Source organism: Chamaea fasciata, unplaced genomic scaffold (genome assembly GCF_029207755.1).
Source record: "Chamaea fasciata isolate MVZ Bird 193981 ecotype frontalis unplaced genomic scaffold, bChaFas1.0.hap1 SCAF_1, whole genome shotgun sequence".
Classification (NCBI taxonomy): Eukaryota; Metazoa; Chordata; class Aves; order Passeriformes; family Sylviidae; genus Chamaea; species Chamaea fasciata.
The window spans coordinates 95026614-95053332 of NW_027094086.1; the positions used below are offsets into that span (position 1 = coordinate 95026614).

At 37.3% G+C, this 26719-nt stretch overlaps 1 protein-coding gene across 2 annotated transcripts in view; it reads right to left on the minus strand.

The window, feature by feature from the left end:
- Positions 1–3823: 3823 nt before the first annotated feature.
- RECK (reversion inducing cysteine rich protein with kazal motifs) overlaps positions 3824–26719 on the minus strand; it is a 47425-nt gene continuing 24529 nt past the window's right edge. For both annotated transcript variants that reach the window (XM_066189877.1, XM_066189885.1), the window contains 15 exons: positions 25035–25068; positions 24005–24202; positions 23369–23636; positions 21849–22028; positions 20677–20889; positions 19709–19845; positions 19098–19238; positions 17034–17222; positions 13424–13546; positions 12785–12956; positions 10541–10733; positions 9168–9378; positions 7803–7876; positions 6532–6687; positions 3824–5559 (listed from right to left, as the gene is read on the minus strand). In XM_066189877.1, coding sequence (XP_066045974.1) covers positions 5341–5559; positions 6532–6687; positions 7803–7876; positions 9168–9378; positions 10541–10733; positions 12785–12956; positions 13424–13546; positions 17034–17222; positions 19098–19238; positions 19709–19845; positions 20677–20889; positions 21849–22028; positions 23369–23636; positions 24005–24202; positions 25035–25068 — 2508 coding nt within the window. In that variant the 3' untranslated portion in view covers positions 3824–5340. The remainder of the gene's footprint in view (positions 5560–6531; positions 6688–7802; positions 7877–9167; positions 9379–10540; positions 10734–12784; positions 12957–13423; positions 13547–17033; positions 17223–19097; positions 19239–19708; positions 19846–20676; positions 20890–21848; positions 22029–23368; positions 23637–24004; positions 24203–25034; positions 25069–26719) is intronic.

A 26719-nucleotide genomic window follows, 5' to 3' on the forward strand; every position in this document is an offset into this window, starting at 1 on the left:
GTCCCTGCTTCTGATCTGGATGAAGCTGGTGGTGCCCACAGCCACTGCTAATGACAATATAGCCACAGTCTTGCTGACAGCAGCTCTGTTGCTGCATGGAATTAATGGCTGCAAATATTTAAACTTTGCTATGCCAGAGGCCCTGAACGTGATGCAGTGGTTGGGGGTTGATCGCTGCTCCTGGCTCATGCCAGCAATTCCACTAATACTTGGAAGCTGCTCTTACTGCCCTGAGCTGGAGGGACCAGAGTGAAAAGCCCAGAGGGAACTCAGAGGAAAATGAACTGCTGCAGCTGAGTGCACTTGAGAATGAAACCATCCAAAGTTACCTTTTTAACCTTTTTGTCTGCTTACAGCCAGACAACCTGGTGTATAAATTATGTAATAAGTCATTGTCATCCTGCGTCTTTGATTGCCATTTGTACTTGAAATTCAAACTTAAAAGTACTAACCTCTCATATTTGGATTCTTTACTAAAATAAATTGCTAAATTCTCTACCATGGCCAAATGTGCTCTTCCTGAAGAGGCTGATATGGAACCTGATAAAGAACACTGTGATATAAATATATTTATATACATATATATGTGTGTATTTGTGTGTTTACATGCATATATGTGCATATGAATATATCTTTCTTTATATTTACTGAACATTGCTCCTGCTGCTGCAGCTTAAAATTTGGCTAAAAAGTAAATTTATACACCAAACAGTAGTAACAACCCATCCACTTATTCCATTGTCAGCAAACAGTGTGGAATTGCCAAGCTGAAGAGCAGGCTTTAATTTGAAACCTGCCACATTAGCACTGGTGAGAACTTCTGTTCTGCTGTATATCATAACTCACTGACTGAATCATTTAACCCCCTGCGACTATTCAGTACTGTTGCAGAGGAATGCTGGCTTAAAGAGTCGGAACTGGATAAAACAGATTGAAAGCCTTTGTACGTATTGCAGCTCATGCTGAGAACTGAGCACAAAGAAGCAAATTGAGAAACCTTGCCAAGGACAACAGAAGGCATTTGCAAAAACACAGGGCTGGCTCTTTACAGCTATGGAAGCTATGGAATTATGAAGGAGTATCAGAATTACAGAGGCATCTACACCCTTTGGCTCAGGTTACTCTCCTTACTAGACCTGGCCAAATGAAGAGGAATCCAGCTTTGAGGAAGGCGAATCAGAGAATACTCTTGGGGGGAAGAACAGATTTATTCTGTTTTAAGAAAGGCATGAGATCTAATTAACAGGTATGTGTTAAGGCAAGTTTGAAAGTAATTTATAAGTTCACAGATGTGTTTTATATATACATGCATGCATACATATATATATATATACACACACACCCCTATAATCAGAATTGTTCTCATATATATGATAATCTCATGAAAAGTGTAAGGTTAATAACCTTCCTTTATGTAAGTAATGGTAGGATTACTGCACTATTTCAGGAATTAATGCATCTTCAGGGAATAATAAAGATGTCCTTTATTTTTTATTCTCCTTTATGTCCTAGGAACTGCAAGGCAAAAAAAAAAATCCTTTAACAAGAACTTTTATTTAGATATTTCACTGTTGCCTGAGAAGATCATCTGGTCCAACCTTTTGGCTTATTTAGCACCATGTCCAGTTGTATCATGAAAACTTCCACTTGGGGGGACTCCACCATGTCCCTGAGGAGTTTATTCCAGTGATTTGTTGTTATCACTGTAAAAAAAAGTCTTTCTTATATTGAGATGAAATACTCGCACTTTTTTTCCATTAAGCAGTACATGTACAAAGTCCATTAAAATTAAGAAAGGTTTTGGGTAATTGATGTTTCCCTGGTTTTCAAAGTAAGCACCTTTGCTTTCAGTATTGGTTATACACAGGTGGCCTTCCATAATGCAAATGTTGGTAGCATTGAAATAGTATAGAATTATAGCTTCAAATATAACTGAAACCTTCAGCTTCATGGTATTAATTAGCAAAAGCTGATGTACTACTTAATGCCAGAAGCATATTCTTTTGGCTGTAGTTGTGATAACTTGAGACAAACCAACCTGCTATGGCTTGGAAACATTTTTCTCAGAGTTTTTGTTTGGCTTATGCAACGGGCTCTGCAAAGGTTTGCAGCCCAGAGAGGGCTGGGAGAGAGCACAAAAACAAGCAGTGCCTAAACACCTATATGGGAGGCAGAATGCCTTAGCAGTGGTAGGTGCAGCCACTCTTAGGAGGTGACAGTTACCTGTAGTTGTCACCTTCATTACTGATCCACATGGAGCAGCTGGAGCCACTGTCTCACTGTATAAAAGCACCAGTTCAAAGAACTTGCAGGAAGTTGCAATCAGGTCTTGCACAATGCTGGCAGAGAATTCCTTTTTCCCTTCATTATTACTTTTTGGGATTCACTTGACTATAGGATCAACTTAGTCCAGACTTCAAATATAAAACACTTGGGCGACAGTCTCGCATAGCATTCATGTATTTGTATTTGCTCCCAGGGCTTCCTAGGAATAGAGATGGTGGGGAAAAGTTTTGAAATATTCTTTGTTATGTGTAAAAGGAAGAGCTGGAGAAGTGTCATGAACGCAGTTGAGATGTGTAACATTTAACGTTTGAATCGAGACACTGGTGCAAATCTCCAAGTGATGACAGTGGGTAAAGCACCATAAAAGCAGAGCATGGGAAAAGAGCAGGGCTGTGAAGTGACACTGCAGTTCTAGGTGTGATTTTGTGCCTGCTTAGAGCTGATTGTTCCTCACCTCTGAAATTCAGATGCCAGCTCCTGCTGGACTCAGAACTAAGTTAGAAATCTCTTGCTTTTACTTGCTCTGGTATTTGTCCCCGTGGCTGATACTCTCCTGGGGGTGTACAAAGGGTGCCATCTCCATTTCCGTGCCACCCTGCTGGGAAGAGCCAAACTGAGCAAACTGAAAGAGGACGGTGGCATTTCTCTGGAGCCAGTTATTGCCATTGCTAGTTTTCAGCAGAGAAGCAAATAATGTTTTGTTAATGTTTCATCTGGGTCCTGTTATAAAAGCAACAAACAGGCTTGTGCTGTTTTGAAGTGCTCTTGTGCTGTCTCCATTCCTTTTAAGTGAACCCAGATTTCCACACAGATGGTGGCAGAAGATCATTAGCACTTTTATGGAAAACTCCTCTGAAACCTGTATCAGATTTTTCCCCCTCAGGTTCAAATTTCCTAAGTTGCAATTATGACTGGGCTTGGTTTCTTCTATTTTTTATCCCAGTTCAATGGAATTCAAAACCCACAAGTGAATAGTTTCTTCTGTCCTTTGAGGTAGTCCAAGGTCTTGAGAAAAGCTAGAAAATACTTAAGTGTTTTTGTTCATCTAGAAAAAAGAGTGTAAACCCTGTACTGTCTGAAGGCTGGACTTCCATTTCAGAATTTAGGATTCGATGTAATCTCATTGGTTCTGTACATATTTAACATAACCTCTCAAAAGCTTCACTCTTTTCTAGCAAGCAATGGACACCGACATAAATTACAGAATCACAGAATCTCTGGGCTTAAATTCTGCTTCTCCCAGATTGATTACACAAATTAAGGAAACTTTTTGTTACAATTTTCAGATGTATAAAAGTAAATTCACTGTATATTCTATTCCACCAAAAGTTTGTTTTTAAAGCTCTTTACTAAGTTTTCCACTGTGGTGCATATCTATCTATCTATCTATCTATCTATCTATCTATCTATCTATCTATCTATCTATCTATCTATCCATCCATCCATCCATCCATCCATCCATCCATCCATCCATCCAACCACACATGTATGTATAAATATATATATTTTTTTCTTAAGACATTTATAATTCCTTTATTTTAGTAGGCATCAGATTTGCTTCAGCTAAATGCTAGGCAAGCTAACAGGCTACACATTGAAGAGATATTTGCAAATGATTAGGAAAAAATAAACAATCTGAATTGCTTGAAGTTTCTGGGGCGATCGATCATCTGAGCCATTTCAGTTCAAAAAGCTTTTTAGAAATGCATCCATTCTATTTCTGTGTCCAAGTCTAAAGAATCCACATAACAGATTTCAGAAACAGATGGATTATCAACATACTCAAGTTTTCTGTTTCAAGACTTTGATGATTATGTGCATGAGTCTTCCTCAAGCTATTTGGCAAGAACACTTTCACCCTTGAGAGCCCCTTGACATCTATTTGGGAACATTATCTGTGTGAGTCATGCATGTATGTAAGTGCAGTTAGTTTTAAGTGCTTATTTTGAGAGAGAAAGGAGAATATATGCAGTGTTGCTGAATCCATAAAATTACATGCATTCTGCACAAGGACACAAGACACAAATGTTTATTAAAATAAAAAGCTTTAATGCTTTTGCATTTAAAAGATTTAGCAAAAAATAATTGCTACAAACATGCTACAACATACATGTTCAAAAAGTTTTCAGTGCTTTCTTTCAAAGTTCAGCATTTTGGCAAAAATAGGTTTTTCTGTATATACTTCAAAATGTGGCTATCATAATACTGATATAAAATACTTCATGTAGAGTAAGGTCAGGTGCATAAAATACAATAAGTAATAAAACATACTGTTTGTATAAACATTTAAAGTATAAATTTCATTAGATAACATGCAAATACTGCAATATTTTAAATGGCACTTAAATATAGATACTGAGATTCTTTATAATTTTGCATCCAATATGAGATTCTGAAATGTACAAAACTATAAAAAGAACACATCTCTTCACTGAAGTCAGGTACTAGCATAAAGCTTGATTGTCATTTTACAAGGAGTGAGCCCAAACTCCTACAAGTCTTCACTAGTCCAAGGAAAGATGTCTACAGAAATAGGCCCAGGGCTAGTTCGTTTTCTTCATAATAAAATAGGAAAGGATATTTACATGAGAATAAACTCTTAAATTTTTGGCAAGGTAATTAAGTAGCAGCAATCTGTTTCTTCCAAAAATGATGTTTAAAATAGGTGCATGCTTTCATTATCACTGATATGCATCTGAATAATATGAAATTAGCATTCTTCTGTAAACTTAAAACACTGTTTAGTTCATTGCTGAAAAAACCCTTTAAGATCCCTTCTCCTCAAAATCATAAATCCATAATGTCAGAACCTTCCAGAGCATATTTATGTTTCCAATATCCATGGAAAACAATCTAATTGTGCTGAAACAGTCATCTGACTAGTTATGAATAAGTGAATCATCTTTTCACATAATTCAAATACTTTTAGTCCTTCATCGAAAAATTTAAGTTCATCGAATCTTGCATGTTTTTTGTTTTCTGTTCAGTGACCAACAACTCCAAATGTCCTTCACCATATAAATGCCACAATGGTGATGCGTATTTCCCAAGCAGTTACATGTAGCATGCCAATGCTGATGACAAGGTGAGTAGAAGGCTTGTGAACAGGGAGTGCAGAGCAGGCGCCACTTGAGCAGAAGCAGAAGAAATGCTAAATGAAACTTGTACTTGAGATGCAATTAGAGCTGACAGTGGCACATGTGATGCTAATGTTGGGCTGTCTGAGTTGATCAGGGACTCGATCTTTTCTGCTTCTTTATTGCAGGCTTCAATCTAGAGGAAAAGAAAGTTACTGTTTCTCTTCTTATCATGTAAAATGCCAACGCAAATATATTCCCATCAGCACGTAAGATTTAGATAATTTTGGGGAGTACTTGGAAAACAGATCATAGGTCTCATCGTAGACTTTGGTACTATGAAAACTCCTGTGGAAGTCCTGAGTAGTAGAAAAGGAAAAGGAGGGAAGCTGTATGCAAGTTATCGTGGGGTTATGTGTTTTGAATGCTGATGCAAAAAAGTCCACAGTGAATTATCACTAAAAAAAGTGCCTCCAAAACTGAGGACTTCCTTCCTGATTGACCAGCCTACTTCCTTTAAGTGTGCAACAGTGGAAAAATCAAGATTTTCTCCTTCCTGGGCTTTTCCTTCCAAATCAGAAAAAAACGATTTATGGGAAAGGGAGAAAAGAATGGAAGTAATAGAACCTGAGAAACAGCAGGTTTCCATTCCCCCACTGACATGATGATATTAATGAATTTCTGTTCGGAAATTAATTTCTTCCACTTCACTTTCTACTGCACTCCAGAAAGGAATTTAGTAATAAGTCTCTTGAAAAGCATTAGAAGCTGCCTCTGGTGAAGTTTAAATTTGACAAGCTTAACATCTGGAGGTCTAAAGTTTTGAAAGCTGAGGAGTGTCTAGCTCAGCAATAGGTGCCACCAACGAGGTAAGCAGTGGTGGCCTCTGATTTCAGAGTCCTCCTCCCCCCAGGAATCTGACAGCACCTGCTGTAGATGGAGTGAGAGCTGCAGGCAAGACTTTACTTCCTAAGTCCTGGCAACATTTCGGGCCATTTCTGCTGGAGAAGGAGACAGAAGTTGGAGCCAAGTTGGAGGTGAGTTGGACTTAACAGAGCATGAGCAGTCAAATTACGCGCAATGTATCTGCCTGAGAAACAAGCACCATCCTACACATACAAAAGTGAAGCAAATCCATGCTGGGTAAATCAATAATAACATCATCTACCTGCAATGGTTTGGGGTTCTGATCCACAGGAATGATGAGAATCACAATTTCTGATTCTATGCTTAAGTATCCAAACACATCACACTGTGGCACTGACACGTGCAGGCGGATTTTTTCAAGTATGTCAAGTACTGTTATCGGCCTTTTATTTGTTACCTGGAAGAAAACAAAGAACTCTGTGGATAATGTGATATTATGGAAAATTCTCCTCCTCAGTTTTAATAACATTATGTCATGCCCAAAAATGTGTTTAAGCCATTAAACTACTCAGTTCTAAACTCTACTTTAAATGCTAGCAGAAGACCTAAAGGATTCAATGCTTCTAAAACATCATTCTAAGAAATGATTCACTGATTCTAAGAAAACCTATCCCTCCAAAAATGTAAAAAAAAAAAAAAAGAGAGCGAGAAAGAGAAAGAAAGAAAGAGAGAGAGAGGAAAAATATTTACTTCTTAAATTAACCACGGTTTAGATATGTGTTGTTCTCCATCTTCATGGTTAGTGTGCCTATGTATCCCATACTTCAAAAATGGTTGTTATCTCTTAAAGTGGTTTGTGCTTCCACACTGGGAAACAAGAGGCAGAGCAGCCCTAGATTTATAGAACTCTCTAGTATTTGAAGCAGTTTTTTCTCACATGAACCAGCTGTCTGAACTAAGAGGCAGACATTACAATCCAGGTATCAGGGTGCTTAGTAGGTGAGAGGAGTAGTTATCACCAACTACTTGAATAAGACAAATTTCTTTAACTAGAAAGCCCTCTTCTAATAGAAACTAAAAATTCTTCACAGTCACATGTTGTAATGTATGAACTGAGAAACTGCAGCAGCCACTGTGTCCCTTGTACCATTAGAGGTGACAACTGGACAACACTCCAGAATGCAGTCAGACCCAAGAGACACTGTTACTCAGCAAAATTGGTCAACACACACACATAGCACCTATAAGCACATAATCTCTGACAGGAAAGCAGTAGAGTCATAGATGCTGTTCCTATATAATTTGTCTGCACTATTACAAGTCATATAAACTGCAAACCTGAGTCTGCTTGTTTGTACCTACTCAAATTCTGTTTTGCTTTGCATTGTAATTCAATTTGTGACTCAGATAAAGAAATAAAGTATAAGCAGCATAAGGAAAAGACCACCCAGTTATCACAAATAACAACTAAAAAATAATGGCTTTAATAACATGTTAACCTTTCAGGGGGAAGTGCACCGTAACTTGACTTTTCATATACCATTTAACATTAGGCATGATTGAACTGTTTACCCTTGCAAAATTATCCAGCTTGTCTTTGTCATATAAGATTCTCAGCATTCCAGCACATAGTGGACAGCAGGCTCCTGGGTGAATTAAAGGAATATTGGTAATAAAAACAAATAATCTTTTCACTTTCAAGTAACAAAGAGTCAAAATTTGAATATTAACTGAGAATGAAAATAGCAAAATTACCAAAGCAAATGTTTCAATTTGACAGCACATGAGTTGCACATTTCTAATACTTTTTTAATATTTAGAACATTTATAATGCAAAATCAGTCACCTTTCAACACACATTTACTACTACCAGCAGGAAGCAACAAGATGAATTTTCATTCATTTTAAGATCCTTCATTATGTAGGCTAAAACTTGGAGGCACTGTGTGTAGCACAAGGCAAGATTTTGTATGAATGCATGCATATCAGCTACAGAAATTATGGATTTCAAGAGCTGATATAGCTAGGACATGACAGAAGCATTTATGCACATTGCAAGCATTCATTTCTGCAGTTGCACCATGTTGGAGCTTAAAATCTTTAGATAACAAGGGAGAAAAAGTGCTTGTCTGACAGACATCATCAGATGTCTCCTGTTTTTCCTCACCATGTCAGAAACCAAAGGGATAATATTTCAACTTGCTATCCATGCAATATCCAATACAATATCCTGTGTATTAAATCCACTCTCCAACTTACATGTAATTCACATTCATGGAGTGACATTTTCAGGACTAAATGTTATTACAAAGCACGAAGACCCTTTTTCAAAGGGGGCGAGAAAGGAGAAAAATGAATGCAATTGTTTTGTTTTAAGAACAGAGCTTTTCTTGCTCTATGTATTACCTGTGATTAGTGGCTGTTTCATAAAGGAAGCACTTGTGAACAGAATAAAAAACTGGTTCAAACCAACACACTGCAAAACTACTCCTGCTGTCTTTCACAGTACTGTGAATACATATGGTATTTTGCTCTGTCTTCTAATTAAATACCATCTCCATCCTTCTGGGAGCCCTATGCTGATGACAGCTCAGCATTCCACTGTGGTATCTGCGCTGCCACTTCTGAAAAATTACTCACTGGATTCCTAGAAGCATCCTACCCTGGACACCACAGACCTCATTCATTTCTCCCAAACCCATCCCAGCTGTCAGTCTCTAAAAGACTGAAGGAGCATGCCTCCCAAAGCCACAGGCTTTCCAGTTCAGGTTTACTCAGTTTGGTCCTGATACTGGCTTGCTCTAGCCCTAAATAGAGTTATTACTTTACGCTTTCCGGTAATACAACATTTTAAAGCCTACGTTTTGTTCCAAGTATCGCCCTCTTTATACCCAGAGCCTGGAGAACTCTCCCCTCCCTGCAGTGAGCAGGCCCCACCTGGCGCAAGGAGCGGTTTGCAGCCCGTGGCAGAGAGCTGGGGGCACTGGACGAAGGCACACTCGGAGTGGAAGCCGTGGTCAGAGAGCACGCCCACAGCCTGGCAGTGTCCGTGGTAGTCCACAGCCATGCGCTGGGCATAGGCGGCGCAGACGCTGCTGTACGTCTGTCCGTCATGCCCGCACACGGGCTCCGCTGACCTGCAGAATGGCTGGAACACACAGCAACCCCAAAACATCACTTCAGCCCTGCTGCACAAATTTCACAGTAGTTTCAATGTTGGGAAAACCAAAGTTAATGGGAATTCACTGCTAATATTGTCAAGCCTTTGAAAAGGTCGGAAATAACCTGCAAGTTTATGAATGGACCATAAATGAAAAGGGTAAGTACTTCAAGGAGGTGACAGAAGTCTGAGAAATGCACAATAGAACATATTTCAGAAACCAACAACTTTTGTTCTGTGCTAATGCTTAAATAAAATGACCATATTTAAATTAACTTATTAAATCAATTAAATCATAATTTCATTATACTTTAAAATAGTCTATTAATAAAATTAATTTCTTAACTCATTAGTAATTTATTAATTCATCTTAGTGTGGTTTTGCATGCTTGAACTTTAGTGTGCATAAACGTATTTCTAACACATTATTGTATATTTTTATATATCACTTATTTACCTATACTACTTATATTCGTGTATGTGTTTTTGTAAGGTGCCAGAAGTAGTTTGTCTAACACCACTGTAGAGAGTGGTGGAATGCAAAAACTACACCTAATTTTAATCCTTCTCAAGGATTGATATGAAGACTAATCCAATGCAGACTAACTAGAAAATCATTACAGACTGCCTTGTCTGTAAATAGATCCTGAGCAATGAACTTGGTAAACCTGGGGATACAATCACACAAGAAGCTAAAAACTTTCTATGACTGGGCATTATTTTATATTTTAACAAGTTAAAATTGGTAAGAATTAGCATTTAAGTAACCAAGGAAATGCACTAATTACTGAAAACACACCTCAGTGTGCAAGCTTTAATAGCATATATAGGAAGATATAAATATCAAGATTATTAACCCTAGGCAAGCATAAGTAGAGCTTTTGATTGCCTTTGAGACAACTGTTAACTAAAGCAGAGAAACACTTGACAAAATTCTGAAGATTGTGAGATTATTTTTATACTAGTTAAGATTTTTAAATTACTGCTTGCTATTAGAACATTTTATAAACGATAAACCCCAGAAAGAATACTTAAAAACGACCCAAACAAACAAACAAACAATACTGAAAAAAAAGAAATATGAAAACTGTTTAATTGAACACCAAGGAACGAGGAAGATTTGATGCTTATTGCTAGAACCACTTCTTACCTGGCATGGTCCTTGGTATGCCAAACTTTTTCCTTTTTGGTACAAAGTACACAAGTTAGTGTATTCCACATTGTCTGTGTCACAAACAGGATCCCGTGTCTGGTCACAATTTAACTGCCTTGGCACACATTCATGCTGGCTGCATTCGAACTTCTCAAAACTGGTCAAGCAAACTTGTTTCTTTGGTATGCACCTGGAGAAAGTCATAGTAATTTCATGTCGTGTTGTGGCATGGCATTTTTTTTTTTAAAGTTTCAAAATATTGAGGGAAAATATTTTCAGTGAAATTTTCTCCAGTGCTTTATAGCTAGCTGTGGTTCAGCTGATCTGCAGGAAATACAAGTGATTAAACACTCTGAATAGCTCATTTCAGGTCTCATCAACAAACCTGGAACAGTTTCACACCACGTTTACTCAATGTATGTCAACACAACTACAGTTTCCCCTAACATTTATCTTTTACCAAGTATTTTTCAATGGATTATTGACAAAGGCTTGGATAAACTTCTTACCTACTCCCACACTTCATTTTGTAAATGAATATGTAAGAACAGCTAGGCTAGAGAAAACATGGATACAGCAAGAAAAGAAGATTCTATTGCAGAGGTCTAGTCTCGCCCTTCTCTGAGACAGGTGAAAACAAGACCTACAAGATTATATGGTTTCAATTACAAATATCTAATTCGATTCTATAATTGGAGGTTCAGAATATTGTACAACATCCCATCTAGAGGATAACTGCAAACAAGCAGAAAAATCTCATATTTACACTTTCTTGGCATCCATTCCTCTGCAGCCTTCACTGACAAGTCCAGACAGAAGAACAGCACACAAATTCTTTCCCCTTTGTATTAAACATGTACCTTCCATGATCTTATCTGCAAAACATTTGGCATAGGCCCTGCAAGACATCCCTCTGCTAGAGAAATGCCAGCTGATGCAGTCTGCTAAACAGGCTGATGGAAGGTCTCATGGCCTCTCTGGACAACCCCCTCCTTCCATGAATTACAGCAGTGCTGCCACCACTGGATAATGCACAATATGTCCTTATTCTCTCTGAGTGCTGCACTCCCATGCATTACAGACATGCCTATGATATTAGGGAAGGCTTAGAAATTCTGAGATTTAAACACTTCTCAAGTGGAATGTAAAATCCTAAATAGATTCCAAGTGCATCAGGGGCATTTTCAAATGAGCATGTTCAGTTTGAGCTTCATTATCAAACTGACCCAAAAAAATGTATTGTGTCCTTTACTGAAACTACAAGTTGAGATTCTAAGCATAATGGTATTTTGAAAAACTGGAAAGCCTCTATACTCTCCAAATTTCAAACATAAAAAGTAAAAAATGTTTATCCACAATGCAGCTTTGAAATTCCAATTTTGAATGCCATTACGGCTGTAACAGCTACAAAACTACTGTGTTTTCTCAGTATTTTTCTGCATCATGGCATTTAAAGTGCAGAAAAAGGAAAAAGACCCTAAAATTGCTACAATCAGCTTTCATGAAAGCACAATATTACACAACTTATTTTGATGGCTTTCTTTCAAAACAGAAAAATGCACTGATTCAAAGGAGACTGCAGTATTGCACAACACTGAGAAAATTGAAGACAGAGCCCAATATTGTAAGCCACATGCTTTGATCTCTGTAAGAAAGGTCAGATTTTTTTTTTGTCTGACAACAGTACAAAGCATATTTTTGTTTTAATGTATTTGTCTATGCAGATTTTGCTTTTCTTGATACTGAAAAACCAGAAAATGTACATAGTTTTCACAAGATTTCAGTCTAAAAAAAAGGAGGCTGGTTGATATTTTCTCGTTTTAGAGACAAAAAACACAGATTATTTGACTGAATAAGCAAGACTGACTCTAAGTCTTGAATTCAGATGTGTAAACCAGTAAAAGAAGGTGTGAAACAAAACAGTAAAATGACAGTTATTGCCGTTTTGACAAAGTCTGATTCTCCCACTTTGGAAAGTGTACGTGAAGTCTCTTTTATTGCTAAACTGCGATCTGTATAATGAAGTTAATTGACACAGTACTACAAAAATGGAACCAAGAACTGGCAGTTATTACAGTCCAATATTACTATGATAAATAAAAAGCAGCTACTTCAAACAGTTATTTTTATTGGAATAGCCCCAAAGTAGAATGTTACAATATACAACACATTCAAAGAACACATAGATCTCCTTTATGAGTGAATGAAGCCAAAGAAAAGCTAAAAATGTTCTGCTTTTACCTTTGATTTTTATTACAAGGGTTTGGGTTGCAAGGATCCTTGGAAATACACGATCCAAATTCAAACTGGTTGTCTTGGAGCCCAACGCAGCGGGCTATGCACGCACTGGGATACGTGCGCCCATTCTGACCACAGACCGGGACAAACTGGTCCACACAGTTACAGGGCAAACCTGCAAGAGCAACACACGGAACAGGGACTGGGTCCACACTCATCTTCCATTACACTGGATACACAAGGTGTCACTGAGGTGTCTCTGCCTTCAGCCCTTTCCTCCCACCTGTCATTTAGCAATGCTGGAGCACACAGGCGCTTACAAGGAGCAGGAAGGGAAGTTTGTGTTCCGCCTCTTCTACTCAGCTTTCTCCATTTTCCCCTAAATTCCTTATCTCTTATCCCTAGTGCACCCTGTCTCTACTTATTTTTATGTATTACTTGAGGTTTTATTTTTCAGTATTGATTTCTTTTTTGAAGTATGTGCTTTTCCTGCAGTGCAGATTGAGAAAAAAAAAAAAGTTAAAAAACCCAAAGTAATAACAAATTATCAGGTGTTTTCCATTAATACTGTAGAACAAATTTAGTTGATAATTCCTGCTCTAAAAATACTCAATTTACAGTTTCCATGGTTTGGAAAGTTACCTGTAAACTTCCGACGTTCATCCTCTGAGCTGTGCTCAGTTAGACACTGACGTGTAGAACAAATCAAGTTTCCAGCAAAACAGGAACAGACATTGCAATCTATATTAAAGGATGTTCCATGGCCTTCAAATAAATTAAGTAAATACATACAATTAATGCAAACACACCAGAAGATGACATATTCATATACACTACATAGATGCTACATTCTCATAAATTGTTTCTGTAATTTCCCTTTTCAGTATATTTTCCCACTGAAACTTTTATCTTTTTTTTTTTCTTTTTTCAATAGATTTCAAGTTTTGCTTTATTGACTTAAAGGAAAAGTCTGTGGTTTGATTAATTAGTTAACCACAGAAGCAAGCACTTCATCCTTTCAAAGCCTGTATAAATTAGGTTTTCTGTTTGTTTTTTTCTAAGAATAATAAATTATGGCTAGCAAGTTTCATGTTTTCTTAAAGGTAAAGCTTTTGTAAAGACACATTCTTCTAAATTAAATTCATGTATTCAGTATTAAATACTCCTAAATGTTTTGTCTCACACACATAGCACAACTTGTATGTGTTTCTCAAGAGGTAAAACTGCCAATGCTTCATTCCAACCTTCACTGGATTGGAATGTATTTTATAAGTCAGTAACATTTTCACACCTGAATCTAAGAAACTTAAGGGATTTTTCTTCAATTTAGTAACTCCAGTTCAGTTTTCTGAACTGTCCATATGACTGCTCTTCACTGTGATGTATGTTTTGTATCAGATCAGTTCATGTTGCTGACACACACTGATCTATCCATAACCAAACTGGTTATCAAAGACTACCAACAAACACACAGCCCTCGAGGAAAACATAATAGTAATCGTGTTTTACAAAATAAGGTAATTCTCTCTAATCTCTTTTCAAAGGGTTGAGACTGAGAATTAGAACTTTTAAGAAAATATTACACAGGCACAAGGAAACCCCTCAGCACTGGAGCAATTCAGAAGAGGTGCTCAGAGACAAATGAGGGCAGAACAAGAGGGGGTGGGAGAGAAAGCCTCTGTAGCACAAAAGGCTCTCTTTATACCACAGTACTACTCAAAGGACCAAGGAATTTGGTAGCAGGAAAGAAGAAAAGCTTAGAAGGTAATGCCAAACACAGGATCTCAGGTGATTCTTCAGAGTACCTGACTTAGGATCCACCTGAAAGTTGTGCAGGGCTTTCACTGTCAAAGTGCACACAGCAACCTGTGTTGATCAGCAATGATCAGTAATCATTTCATTGGCTGGAGTCAACTCACAACATAAAAAACCCAGCATCATTCAAAATATTCAGGGTTGTTTTCTTTATAGAAAATGGTTTTAAAAAACACAGTTCAGATTTTATGTCTAAACCCTGGCTTTTTACAACTGACATAAACCAATTAAATATTGTAACTGCAAAATATTTACATGGTGATCATAAACTTTTAATTCTTTGCTTTCTAACATCTAGTGCATCACCTAACAAATTTGGAACCTAGTAATTTTTTTCTTTTATTACATAATAGCTAGAGTCTTAATCAGCAGAAATACTTCATGAGTCACCATGGCAAAAGAGGAAGCTGTCTGGTCTTGGGGTTGTGGTGGTTTGTTTTCAAATGGTCAGCACTTAATGAATACCTACAGCTACACATGTTGTTAGGGTTACCAGAACTAGTGATGGCTGTACACTGTACAACCACAAAATACAAATAGAGCATCAGATATTTTTGTGATTATTTTAACCAATAATCTGAAAAACTACAAGTTTCCTTGGATAGAATGGTCCATAAAAAGTTAGTCACCATTTAAAAACTTATTTGTTAATAACTGCATCTTAAAAGTATCCACATTCACCAGATACTTTCTATAACTGCCCATCAAATATATTGTTAATGTTAAGATGTTTTCAGTGTTCTGCTTCCATGAACAAATAGTACCAATTCTGAAAAAAAAAAGAAAGAAAAAAAGAAAAAAAAAAGTTTTAAGTATGCTTGGTTGCCTTTTATATTCTTTGTATAAACAACAAAAAAACAGATTCCAAAATTCCCCATTCCATTCCATGGAATACTGCAGGCAGACTTTCCTGAGTGATGAAAATAATTGTACAATTGCTTATTTAGCTCGACTTGGTATCTTTTGTGAGGAAGAAATATCCCCCAAGTTCCTGCTCTTTCATCATTTAGGGTTTGGTTCCCAATCTGAAAATTTTGTTTGTGACAAATGAAACTACAACAGGTGCCTTTCACACTAAGTTTTACTTAGTGTGAAAATAACTCTTATCATATGGTAAAAAAAAACCCTCAATTATTTTGGACTCATGAAATATCATTAATTTGCTCTAGCTCTGCTTGTACAATAGTCTGACAGTAGTTTAAAAAGGCTGATTTACAGTCACTAAACAATGTCCAGTGCTGAGATATGTAACTGTTCATTAGCAGAAAATCTTTTGCTTGCTGATTCAAAGACACCAACTTCAGACAGGTCACAGCTCAGCACAGACTCTATTTTATATTCAAGATCTTTTGTAAGTTTTCCCCTACCTTAGTAGTAGCTTTTTTTTTTTGTTTTCTTTTTCCAAGATTATAATGCCAGTTTGCGTGACAAAAATACACATTTAAATCTCTCAAGCAAAGAGTAAATATGAAAATAAATCAATATAATCTTCTACAAAGCATCACCTGTCACATTTCCTTGAACTCCTTTGACTGTCAGATTAGGTAGAACACAATTAATCCTTGTTACCTGTGCTAATCTAAACTCTAAACAGGGAGCTGCCATGGTGAGGAAGACTTGTGTTCAATACACCTTCATTATCATCATGTATTTACTTACATGTTTATTTTTAGGCATATGTTAGCCCCATTGATAAGTATCTTAAACTATAATTCTTATTTAGTGTTGAGATTGTGCAAAACTTATTAGGGGATGTTTAGTGGAAGAAGCAAAGAAAAGGAGTAATTAAGATGAATCAAGCAGGAGGATGTGTGGGAAGGCAAAGGGAAGAGGGGAAAAAGGGAACGGTTCAGTGTAGACAGGTAGCTGGACAGTCTGCCTTTCTCTCTGAACCCTACACTTGATCACCACAACCTATCCTGTATTTTTATCCAATCCTATCTTTACTCTTTTAAGATGTGTGCTTTCTACTCTGAATATGTGCATGAGTACTAACAAACCTTAAGCTGGATGAATGAATAAATAGGGAAAGAAGTCTTTGTGCCAGCCACTGCAGTGGAAACACAAACCTTGGGAGTTCATGGGTTCAGATGCCACAAGCCACTGGAAGGAATAAAAAAAACCCCAACAAATCCAAAACAACCCCCCACCAACCATTAGGAGCTAGTAAAGAAACCACCCCTAAAAAGAAATGGTGTACTGAGAACACCCTTCACACAGGACTGTGATTGATTTGAGACTGGCACAGTTCAGAACTCATTTCAGCAATGGAGCCCTCCACCATGTCAGACTTAACCCAGTATTAAATATAGGCACGCAGTCATCAGCTTTTGTATTTTCTGATAAACCCTGAATTCAGACCCTCAGTCTTCTCATGTAGCTCAAAATTCATTAGGTAAGGAACAGGTGCTGGATGCATCACTGCTCTATTACTTACTTTTCCTTTGTCCTCCAACAATGCATGACTTCTGGAGGTCAACACAATGCATTTCCATACAGTTCTCCAGCAAGCCACTGTGTCCACAGGTACAAATCTTGTAACACCCAACATCACCAGCTGAGGATGGAACCTGGATAAGTGTACCTTGTCGGACAATAAAATCGGAGGCTTCTCCCAGTTTGCAGCCTGCATACAAGGAAAAAAATTAGCTCATAAGTAGTAAACACATGGGCAACTGCCACTACTGCAATTAATTACTACACTGACTTGCAAAAAACATAAGGTGTTCTTGAGCAGCCTTACTCTTGCCCTTAAATTCACCCATTTCACAGAGGAAACGAGCAGCAAAAATAGAAAACAGTTGCTTGAGACAAAGTTCTCAAGAACCTGTAAAGATGTTACTTTTGAGAAACAGACTTGAAATTACAATAATTCTCAAGTATTTTGATTTTCCAGCTCTGTAGTAGTATGAAACATGTTATATGACAAATACTACACGTTTCACTTTCTCCAATATAGAATTTGAATTAAATATGAATTGGCAAGCAAAGCCCAGTCATTTCCCCTCCCTCACATATTTTACTGTTCCTTTCTTCTCTACGTGCAACTTTTAAGTGAACGCTGAAGAGTTCTTACAAGTAGATGTGAAGCGGGGAGAAAGGGAGAAAAAGCAGGAAAAGTGGATAAGAGAAGAGAAGAGAAAAAGGTTTTAAGAATTGCAAGGAAAAAAAATAAAATAAACAGCAGATTAAAGTAACCCTACAAGGGGTGAACTGCAACAAACCCCCCGAAACTTTCAGCCAATAAAAAGACTGAATTTAAATATAAAAGTCACTTTCCAACCCTCAGAGGAAGCAAACTGTCTCCTCGAAAGCTCTGTGTGAGCTTGTTTTCGGATGACTTTGAATGACTTTTGCAGCAAGTAAAGACAATACAACGTCTACAGTAATAAGGTTCAGCTTTCCAGGAAAACAAAACTATCTGTAAGGGTCATAGAAGCATAACCAAAACAACATCCCCAAGCTTACACAAAGAACGAGATGAAGTCTATCCTGACTTTTGAAAGAGCAGATGTATGAGTGAAGCAAAGTCCAGCTTTCCTCTTTTTAATTAGGAACCACTGGGGAAACTGCTGATCAGCCACAGAACTGCTGGAAGAAAAGAGGCTCAGGGAACTGATGTGAGACAGCTATGGAAATGTTCTCTATCACCTCCTCTAGAAAGGAGGCTGCTCCATGCAATTCAGTGTAAAAGTCAGTGTTGCTCTCACTTGCTCAGTCACATACGTGTTCAAATGGTCACCAAATGCACACTTTCTGCTCTGCTTCAAGAACGACAGCTGACCCTTCATGCCACTTAATGGCAGCTTCTGCTTTAAAGGAAAGGGGAAAACTGTGGCAAACACTACCTGTGCCTAGGGCAGAACAATGAAGGGGTTGTAGAAGCTGGACAGTGCAGAGTCTCACAGTTCCTTTTGCAGGTTTGATCCTTGTTACTGACACCACCCAACTGCATCATTTCAAAGTTAGGTACCTGAAACTTATTCTGCATGAGGCTCTCTGCCCAGTCAGCTCACATTTACACATGGTGCAGAGGTTAGACAACACAAGTGCTGTAAAAAACCAGTTCCCAAATGACCATTAGTGTCTTTCTGGTGAGGTGCAACCACATTAAAAGTGTCACTGAAGGGAGTAGAAGCAGAAACGCCATCGGCTGCACATCCAGACATCTTTGGTGGGATGGGCTGGGTGCTGGGTCAGTGGGAGGGGACCTGTGGAACTGTATATCTCTTGGTTCCTCTCTCTGGGTTGTATTCCTCTTTGTCTGTTATCTCACTTTGCATCAACAGCACCATCACAACTATTATTGTTACTAACTTCATATCAGTGACTAAACTGTTCCTCCCCAGGCAGGATGGGAAAGTGAGCAAGCAGCTGTGTGGTACTCAGGTGCCAGCTGGGTTAAACCATGGCACAGCAATTCACTTTAGAACCTTCCACAACATTTCAATGACGTATTTACCAGCAAAGTTCAGTAAAGAGAAGCCTAAAAAACCTTTACCTGGCACACACAAATATGGAAGACACAGCTCTCCAGATTGACATCCTTTTCTATTTACTTCACACAGCTGATTAGCTGCACATGGGTTTGGATTACATGGATGTGTGACATCTTCTACAATGTTGCCTAAAGAACTTGGGCCTGAAAACAGAATATACATCATCTACACTGATTTAAATGAGGTTTATCTTTCTTCAGCAAAGCATGGCATTTCTTAAGTCCAGTAAAATCATATTTTTGACAATCCAGTGGAATTTTTTTACTTTAATTATAGATGTAGAAGCTTGATATGACCAGGTGGTTAACTTATTACAATAGTTTAGTCCTCAGTCCTGCAAATAATGATCTGGATGATCCTTCACATGCAAAATATATTTCCTTTATCTTGTCTGCCCAATAATTTTCTTGTCACATATGCCCAATACAAGAAGGAATAGAAGCAATGAATTATGGCAATTTGAAAATTCCAATTTTCTCTAATACACTAAATAAAATGTCTCAAATTCAATACCATTTTCTTTAAAATAAATAATGAAGATTATTAAAAGTAATGACAAGCCTTCAGAATATCCTGGTTTCTAATTTTGCTGCACAGGTATGTTAGTACTTACTCAGGTAAGTATCCAAGGGTATACAGTTCTCCAAGTCGTCTGTTGGAGATAAGAGTTCACAAATACTCTCAGCTGAGTGGCCTTCAGGGAATCTATTATGATCTCCACATTTCTTCAGTATTTCCACACAATCTGATCTACAGATAAATAAAGAGACAGAATTTCATGAAGACTACTTGAACAAAAAAGGGTTTATTTGAAAAAGATTTCTAAGTTATTCCCTTACCCAAATCCAGAACTTTCCCAATATGCCTCACAGCAGTGTTTATATATATATAAAAATATATAAATATATAAATAAATAAATAAATAAATAAATATATATGCTACATTTCATGTAGGAGGGAGGAACAAATTTGTGACACAAAGACAGAAACTACTGCACTACTGCTTGTACTACTCCTCTTTGACTTTGGGCTTGGTGATCTTTATTTTCTATGGCATCATATGCATGTGTCTTCCAAGCCCAAGCATTTCTTTCATTTACTGATGTCTAATATGGGCTGAACTCTACCTCACTACCTGCACTATTAACTGCTCTTTTTTATTACTCAACCACCTACTTTCAAAACTTATTGAAAAAACCCCCTTTTTTTTTTTTTTTCAGACCTTTCTGTCATCTGAAAGTTATCAGTAGATCCCAAAACCTAAAAAGAGGAAAGGTTTAAGACACCACAGAGGGTCAAAAAACCCCTTCAATAAATCTTTTTTCTTTCACTTTACAATGCAAAGATATACATCCATCTCATTGACTGGCAAATAACATCATTTACAGTGATGGAGATTCAAGCAATGGCAACCATGCAATGGTGATTCAAGCAATGGAAACCATGCAATTTCATACTCCCTCCATGTTTGCATTGCCATGTTTTCCTAACATAGCAAACACAGTCCTACAGCTTTTTAGTTTTCATTGAAATCCTTCGTAAAACCTCCAAAATGGTTTTTGTTTTACCCACAGTACTTACTTGCAGATAATACTTCCTCTGGATTTGCTGTGACAAGGTTTAATCTGCAGGGAGCAGGCAATTGCCTTCCACATTTCTGGTTGGCATTTTTTAATATCAAGCACAGGAATATTTATGAATGGCATCTTAATACTCCCTTTTTCCCATAGCTTCATGTCATTCATGGCTCCCTGGTCTGACTGAGTATTGCAGCTTCTAAAAAGTTCTGTTGGTCTTAAAGGAGAAGGTAAGATATAGCATGTATAAAAGAAAAAGAAAGTACCACACATTTTCCCTTTTCACTGTAAGAATCCTACATTCTTCATATGACCTGCTTTTTGTGGTATAAAAGTAATTAATCCCTCCCACAGTTCAGCAAGAACAGAATCAATTTGAAATCTGTCTTTAAGGAAGACAAGGTCTTTAAGACTCAAAGCTGAAACTCCCTTCTCGCCTCTCTCTTGGATCAAATATCACTTTAATATTTCTCACCTGAAGTTGACTTAAGAGCAAATATCTTAGATAGCCCAAATATCTATGTAAATGTTTCTTGGTGAATCAGTAATGCAAGTTGATTTATCATTTATATTTAGCCAGGCTTGGGATTCTCCTACTCATATAACACTCATGCCATTACATATTTTTTAAAAAAAAACAAACAAAAACCAAAAAGGAAAAAAAAAGAGGCCAGTGATCTCTAATAGCTAAGAAAATTTAGGGTTTTTTTAAAACTCTAACCATAACCTTGAAATTACTTTCAGACACCACTTTTAAATAATTTTGTCCTATAGAGTACAAACCCACAGAAACACCTCCGCAAAAAAGGAATTTTGAAAATTAGTAACGTGTAACTTTAACAAACACTTTAACCTTATTTATAACATACAGCATTCCAGTTACCATGACTTACTTGTCTATGCAGTAGGACAGAGGAATATGCAGAGGTAATAAACTGACATTTTACAAGTTCACGGGTTAACCTTTATTCTTGTAAGTTTTGTTACATCTGTTGCTAAATACATTTCCCAAAGTTCATTCTGAAGAAAAACTACTTATTTTCAAATTAACTAAAACCATACTTGCAGAAAGAAAGCTACATACAATCTCAAAATAAGTCTTAAAAACATTTCATTTTATTTTTGAAATCAAAGCATAGGAATTCCTTTATAAAATATTCAGTGTCTCTCTCCTACCTGTTATTAAAATTAGTGCAGTAAGTAAGATTTCTACAGCCCAGCTGACAAGGTTCTCGTACATCTGCTAAACAGGTCAACATGGAAACTTCAACTGCATTATACTCACAAAAGCGATCAAATTCTTGCCAGCTCTGTGAATTGCCCCAGCTCGTGCTATAAAGTTTAGTGCAGAGCTCTCTGAAAACAAAAAAGAAATAGAGATGAAGAAAGTAAAATGAAAAGAACACCAGCCATTCAGATATAGCCCATCATTTCTTTGCTGCTCACAACAGCCTCTGCTCACCACAGAGGATTGATTAGAGCCCACAAAGTTTGCAAGGGTACCCAAATATAGTGCTCAAAGGAAATAACCGATTTTGCTTGAGAATGTCAGCACATTTTTAAGCTAGTAAGACCAAAAGACTTCAGGATATAAAACTGCAATATCCAATAAAAATGTAACAGCTGGGAACCTGAACTTACAACTTTGAGATGAAAACTATCCCAGCTAATTTTACTGGTAATATATCTAAATTGACAACACAATGAACAACTTCTAATCCCATCCTTCAGCTTAAAATCACACCTTCTTCTACAGAAATGACTGTCAAGCAAAACACATTCTTTCTTTAGCCCTAATGTTTGAAACAGGGACACTGTTTGCTGCTTTTGTTTCAGATGTTTTCTGGTGTCAGCAATACCCAGTTCACTTTGTTCATGGCAATGTCCTACAAACTACAACTGTTTCCATCCCAAGGTATGGAACTTCACTGTACTATTAGATCTCCTGCTTATTGAGAACTTGGTAGAAGGATCCATTTTAGAACTCACTGTCATGAGATGTTGTTACTGAAAATTTTGATATAGAAGGAAGTAACAGCTCAAAAATGTTTGCCACTTATTCAGACGCACTGATGCATTTAAAATGCAATCATCATCTATTTTAAAAGTAGACAGAAAACCACCCTAGACTAAAAATGCCTCAATAATTTGCAAGCATGCAACAGTTTGCTGAAAACCTTTGTTTTTCTAAATGTCAGAATAGTTAGTTCCCTTATTTAATTACCTAATAACCTAAATTATTTTTCACTGAGAAAAACCAGAATAGCATCTAGAAAGGAACACTGCCAAGGTTTTAACATGAAGCAACCAGGCACTTGAGAGTTTGTGGAGTTCATTGTCCTTTTGTCTCTCTTTAGCATCTCGTTAAGACCTCTTAACCACAGGTTGCAATATTGGCTATTATGACCACAGGTATGGTACAAGTTTAACTAACTTACTGTGTCTGCTACAATAAACCAGTGCTAAATATGAGAAAAGGTTGATTCCTCTTATAAAAGAGTATGTTTTGAGATACAAATTATTGGACAGAATAGATTACCCAACAGATGACTATCTGGTTACCTGAACCTGTATTTTTTTCTAAGAAGTTCAGAACTTCCTATTTGATGTACCTAGCAAGATTCAGGCAAAGGCCAGAAAGAAGACAAATTCCTAAGAACTTTCACAATTGGAAATCAGGTTAGAGAGGTACTGACCTACATGTGGAAGAATTTGCTTTAGAACAGCAATGGAGCTTGGCTCCATCAAGGCCTGTTGAAGGTGGGGGGTGCACAGTAACTCCTGGGTGAACAGATCTTGAACTCTCAAGAAAACATTGCCAAAGTGGGTCCTGAGGGAGAGGCATGGTTTTACAGCCTTCTATAAGTCCATCAACAATTTCAAGCTCTGTTTTCATTGACATTAGAATTCTTTTACAAGCAGTCTGACACGCATAGTCTTCTGCTCTATCACAGCAATACAAACCTGTTAACAAAATAGTTAACAGTCAAGCACAAAACAACATTAAAGATGTACAACATAACAGCCCTGAGAAATAGAAGTGCTGTAAGGTGCCTTCTTCTCCTCCAAAGAATCTCAAATAACATTGCTTCTCCCAAATACAGAATCAAGTCTGGAAAAAAACTACAAAGCCCGTAAGTAAAAATGAAAAGTAGATAAAAATTAATAATGCACCTAAACCCAAAAGTTATCATCAAATAAATTCATATAATGAGAGTAATACAATTTATACAATAGACATCTACAACAACACATTCTATATAAAAAGTACATGAAGTACATTTTCAGGATCTTCTATGACTTTCAGTAAAGAAAGATTTGTTTGTACTTACTGTCTGTAGGGTTTCTCATTGGATATGACTGTGTGTAGTTATTAACACAGTGTATAAGCTGAGGGCTAACAGACGCACAGTAATTTTCAACTGCTTTAATTTGTGATGGACCAGGAGAGGAGTCTGTCCGAAAAATTGCTTGGCAATATTCCCGGCAGTTCGTGTGGTGACCTGCGTAACTGCAACAGACTGACCCCACTGGGGAAGCAAACAAACAAACAACCGAAAATCTATGGGTTCCTACGCAGAGAAATGAAGAGATGAGCATGTCTGTATAACACACAAAGATGCTCAAGGAAACAAAACAAAACAAAAGAGAAGAAATTCTATGCTCTATTGAAATATCTCTGTCTACAGAATGACTGGAAATATCTGTAACTAGCCAAACTACATTTGTTTGTCTGGCAGGAGAAAAAAGTCAGTACAAAAGCGGCCTTGAACCCAAGTTCAAGACATGAGCAAGCCAGCTGAATCTCATTTTCAGCTGTTTTGTTCTTATGTTAGGTAACCAGACGTGCCAAATAACTGTATTATCAGAAAATACTACTAACGAACAAACAAATACGAGAATAGTATCATTCAAAAAACCCAGACAGATGGTATTGGTGATTCACCTATCTTTGCTATGTTGTTAAATACATATTGTAGTTCTTGAGAACAACTTCTACTAGAATTAATTCTGAGACACTGATTTCATTTTATATAAACATACTAGGCAACAAAACACTTGCATGGTTCTTCAAAATTTCAACTATGCATTTGATTTTGCTACTTAGCACACATCAAAGGAACAAGCAGAAGAAAAATATGACAAAAAAGACAAATACAGATACACAAACTAAAAACTGATATTAATTATACAAATAGCCAAATCCCTTTATTACTTGAATAAGACAATTTACTCATGTGCTTACATGGGTCTGAAATCCATGTGTTTGTGTATATGTTCATCCACAGAATCTCTTACAGTTTAGAGAAAAAAAGAATGACACAAAAGAAAAACAAAATAAACTATTCATTATATACTTACTTTCATTTCTGTTAATACAACTAAAGAGAGCATTCTGAAATCAAAACAAAAGCAGTGTTACAAGCCAGAAGACTTCAAATAAATATTTAAGTATCCAGTCATTTGTTAAATGAGCCAATAAACCTTCAGCATTACTTGCTTCAATTAGATTACATTAAAACCAAAACACTATACAAACAGTGAAACCAGGAAATTAAGAGATCAAGAGTCACCAAAGTTCTGTGTGCACTCATAATAAAATAGATAAATATTCAATTAAACAAATAAATTCAAAGATTTTCCTGGACTAATTTAGACACAGGGTAAACTGCTTTAATAGGGTGTCCCAAAATGTTGGGATTGCTTTTTTAAGGACAATAATTTAAAAAATTCTATGTAGAAAAAAAGAATTCTGCACAGATGGACACATGCAAATAGCAAATCTCAACAAAATAACTCCATGACAATGTACCTTAAAAGCTAAAGCATGCAACCAACTCCCTCAAACTGCGGCTGAAAGGCACAGCTCGGGCATATACATCTTAAATGTCAGAAGAAGGGAAACACACACATCCTGCTGCTTTGTTTCAGAGGTTTCTAATCTGCAGACCAGTCATGGAATGGTTTGGGTTGGAAGGAACCTTAAAGCTGATCTAGTCACAAACTCCCTGCCATGGGCAGGGACACCTTCCACCAGACCAGGTTATCCAGGGCCCCATCCAACCTGGCCTTGAGCAACTCCAGGGATGGGGCATTCACAGCTTCTCTGGGCAACCTGTTCCAGTGCCTCACCACCCTCATCATAAAAAAATTTCCTCTTTGTATCTAGTTTGAAACTACCCTCTTTCAGTTTACGATCATTAACCCTTGCCCTGTCATAAAAAGCCCTGCCAAAAAGTTTATTCCCAGCTTTCTTGTTGGCCCCCTTTGGGCACTAGAAAGTGCTATAAGGTCTCCCAGGATCCTTTTTTTCTCCAGACTGAATGACCCCAGCTCTCTCATAGGAGACTGTCTTCCTAGGAGACATGTTCCATCTCTCTTTGTGGCTCTCCTCTGGACTCATTCCAACAGGTCCATATCTTTCCTGTGCTGAAGACTCCACACTTGGATGTAGCACTCTACGAGGATCTCACCAGAGCAGAGCAGAGAGGCAGGATTCCCTCCCTCACCACTACTGAACTCCTGTCAAAAACCCCACAGTCTTCCCCACACTGAATAAGCACATTTTCCATTAAAAAAAAATTAGATACTGCATATAAGCTGTCTGTAACTCTACAAAAAGATGTAGTCACGAGGTTGAAATTCCAAAATGTTATTGCCAGTTATCAAAGACTAAAACTATGATTGTGAGAAAAGAGAATTTGAACGTCTACCATTATCAGAACACAAGATTATAAAACATGATCAAATATATCAATATGGCGACAAAAGACAATCCCCATCTTCAAAAAATTCCTGATATCCATTTCCCTTATCTGTATAATTAAACAAATTTGTGTTTCACACAGAAGAGAGTATCTAGAGAAGAAAAGAGAAACACCATCAGACTGATCCCAAATCATGTGGGATTAGTCTTGCTTCAATACAGGAAAGCACCAGATGTGCTACTATCTCTAAGACAAGGAAGAGCTCAACATGCAGACCTATTTCAAGCTCAGTGATTCACCAAATTCTTCATCTATCTTAGTTACTAGTTATTCACTGCA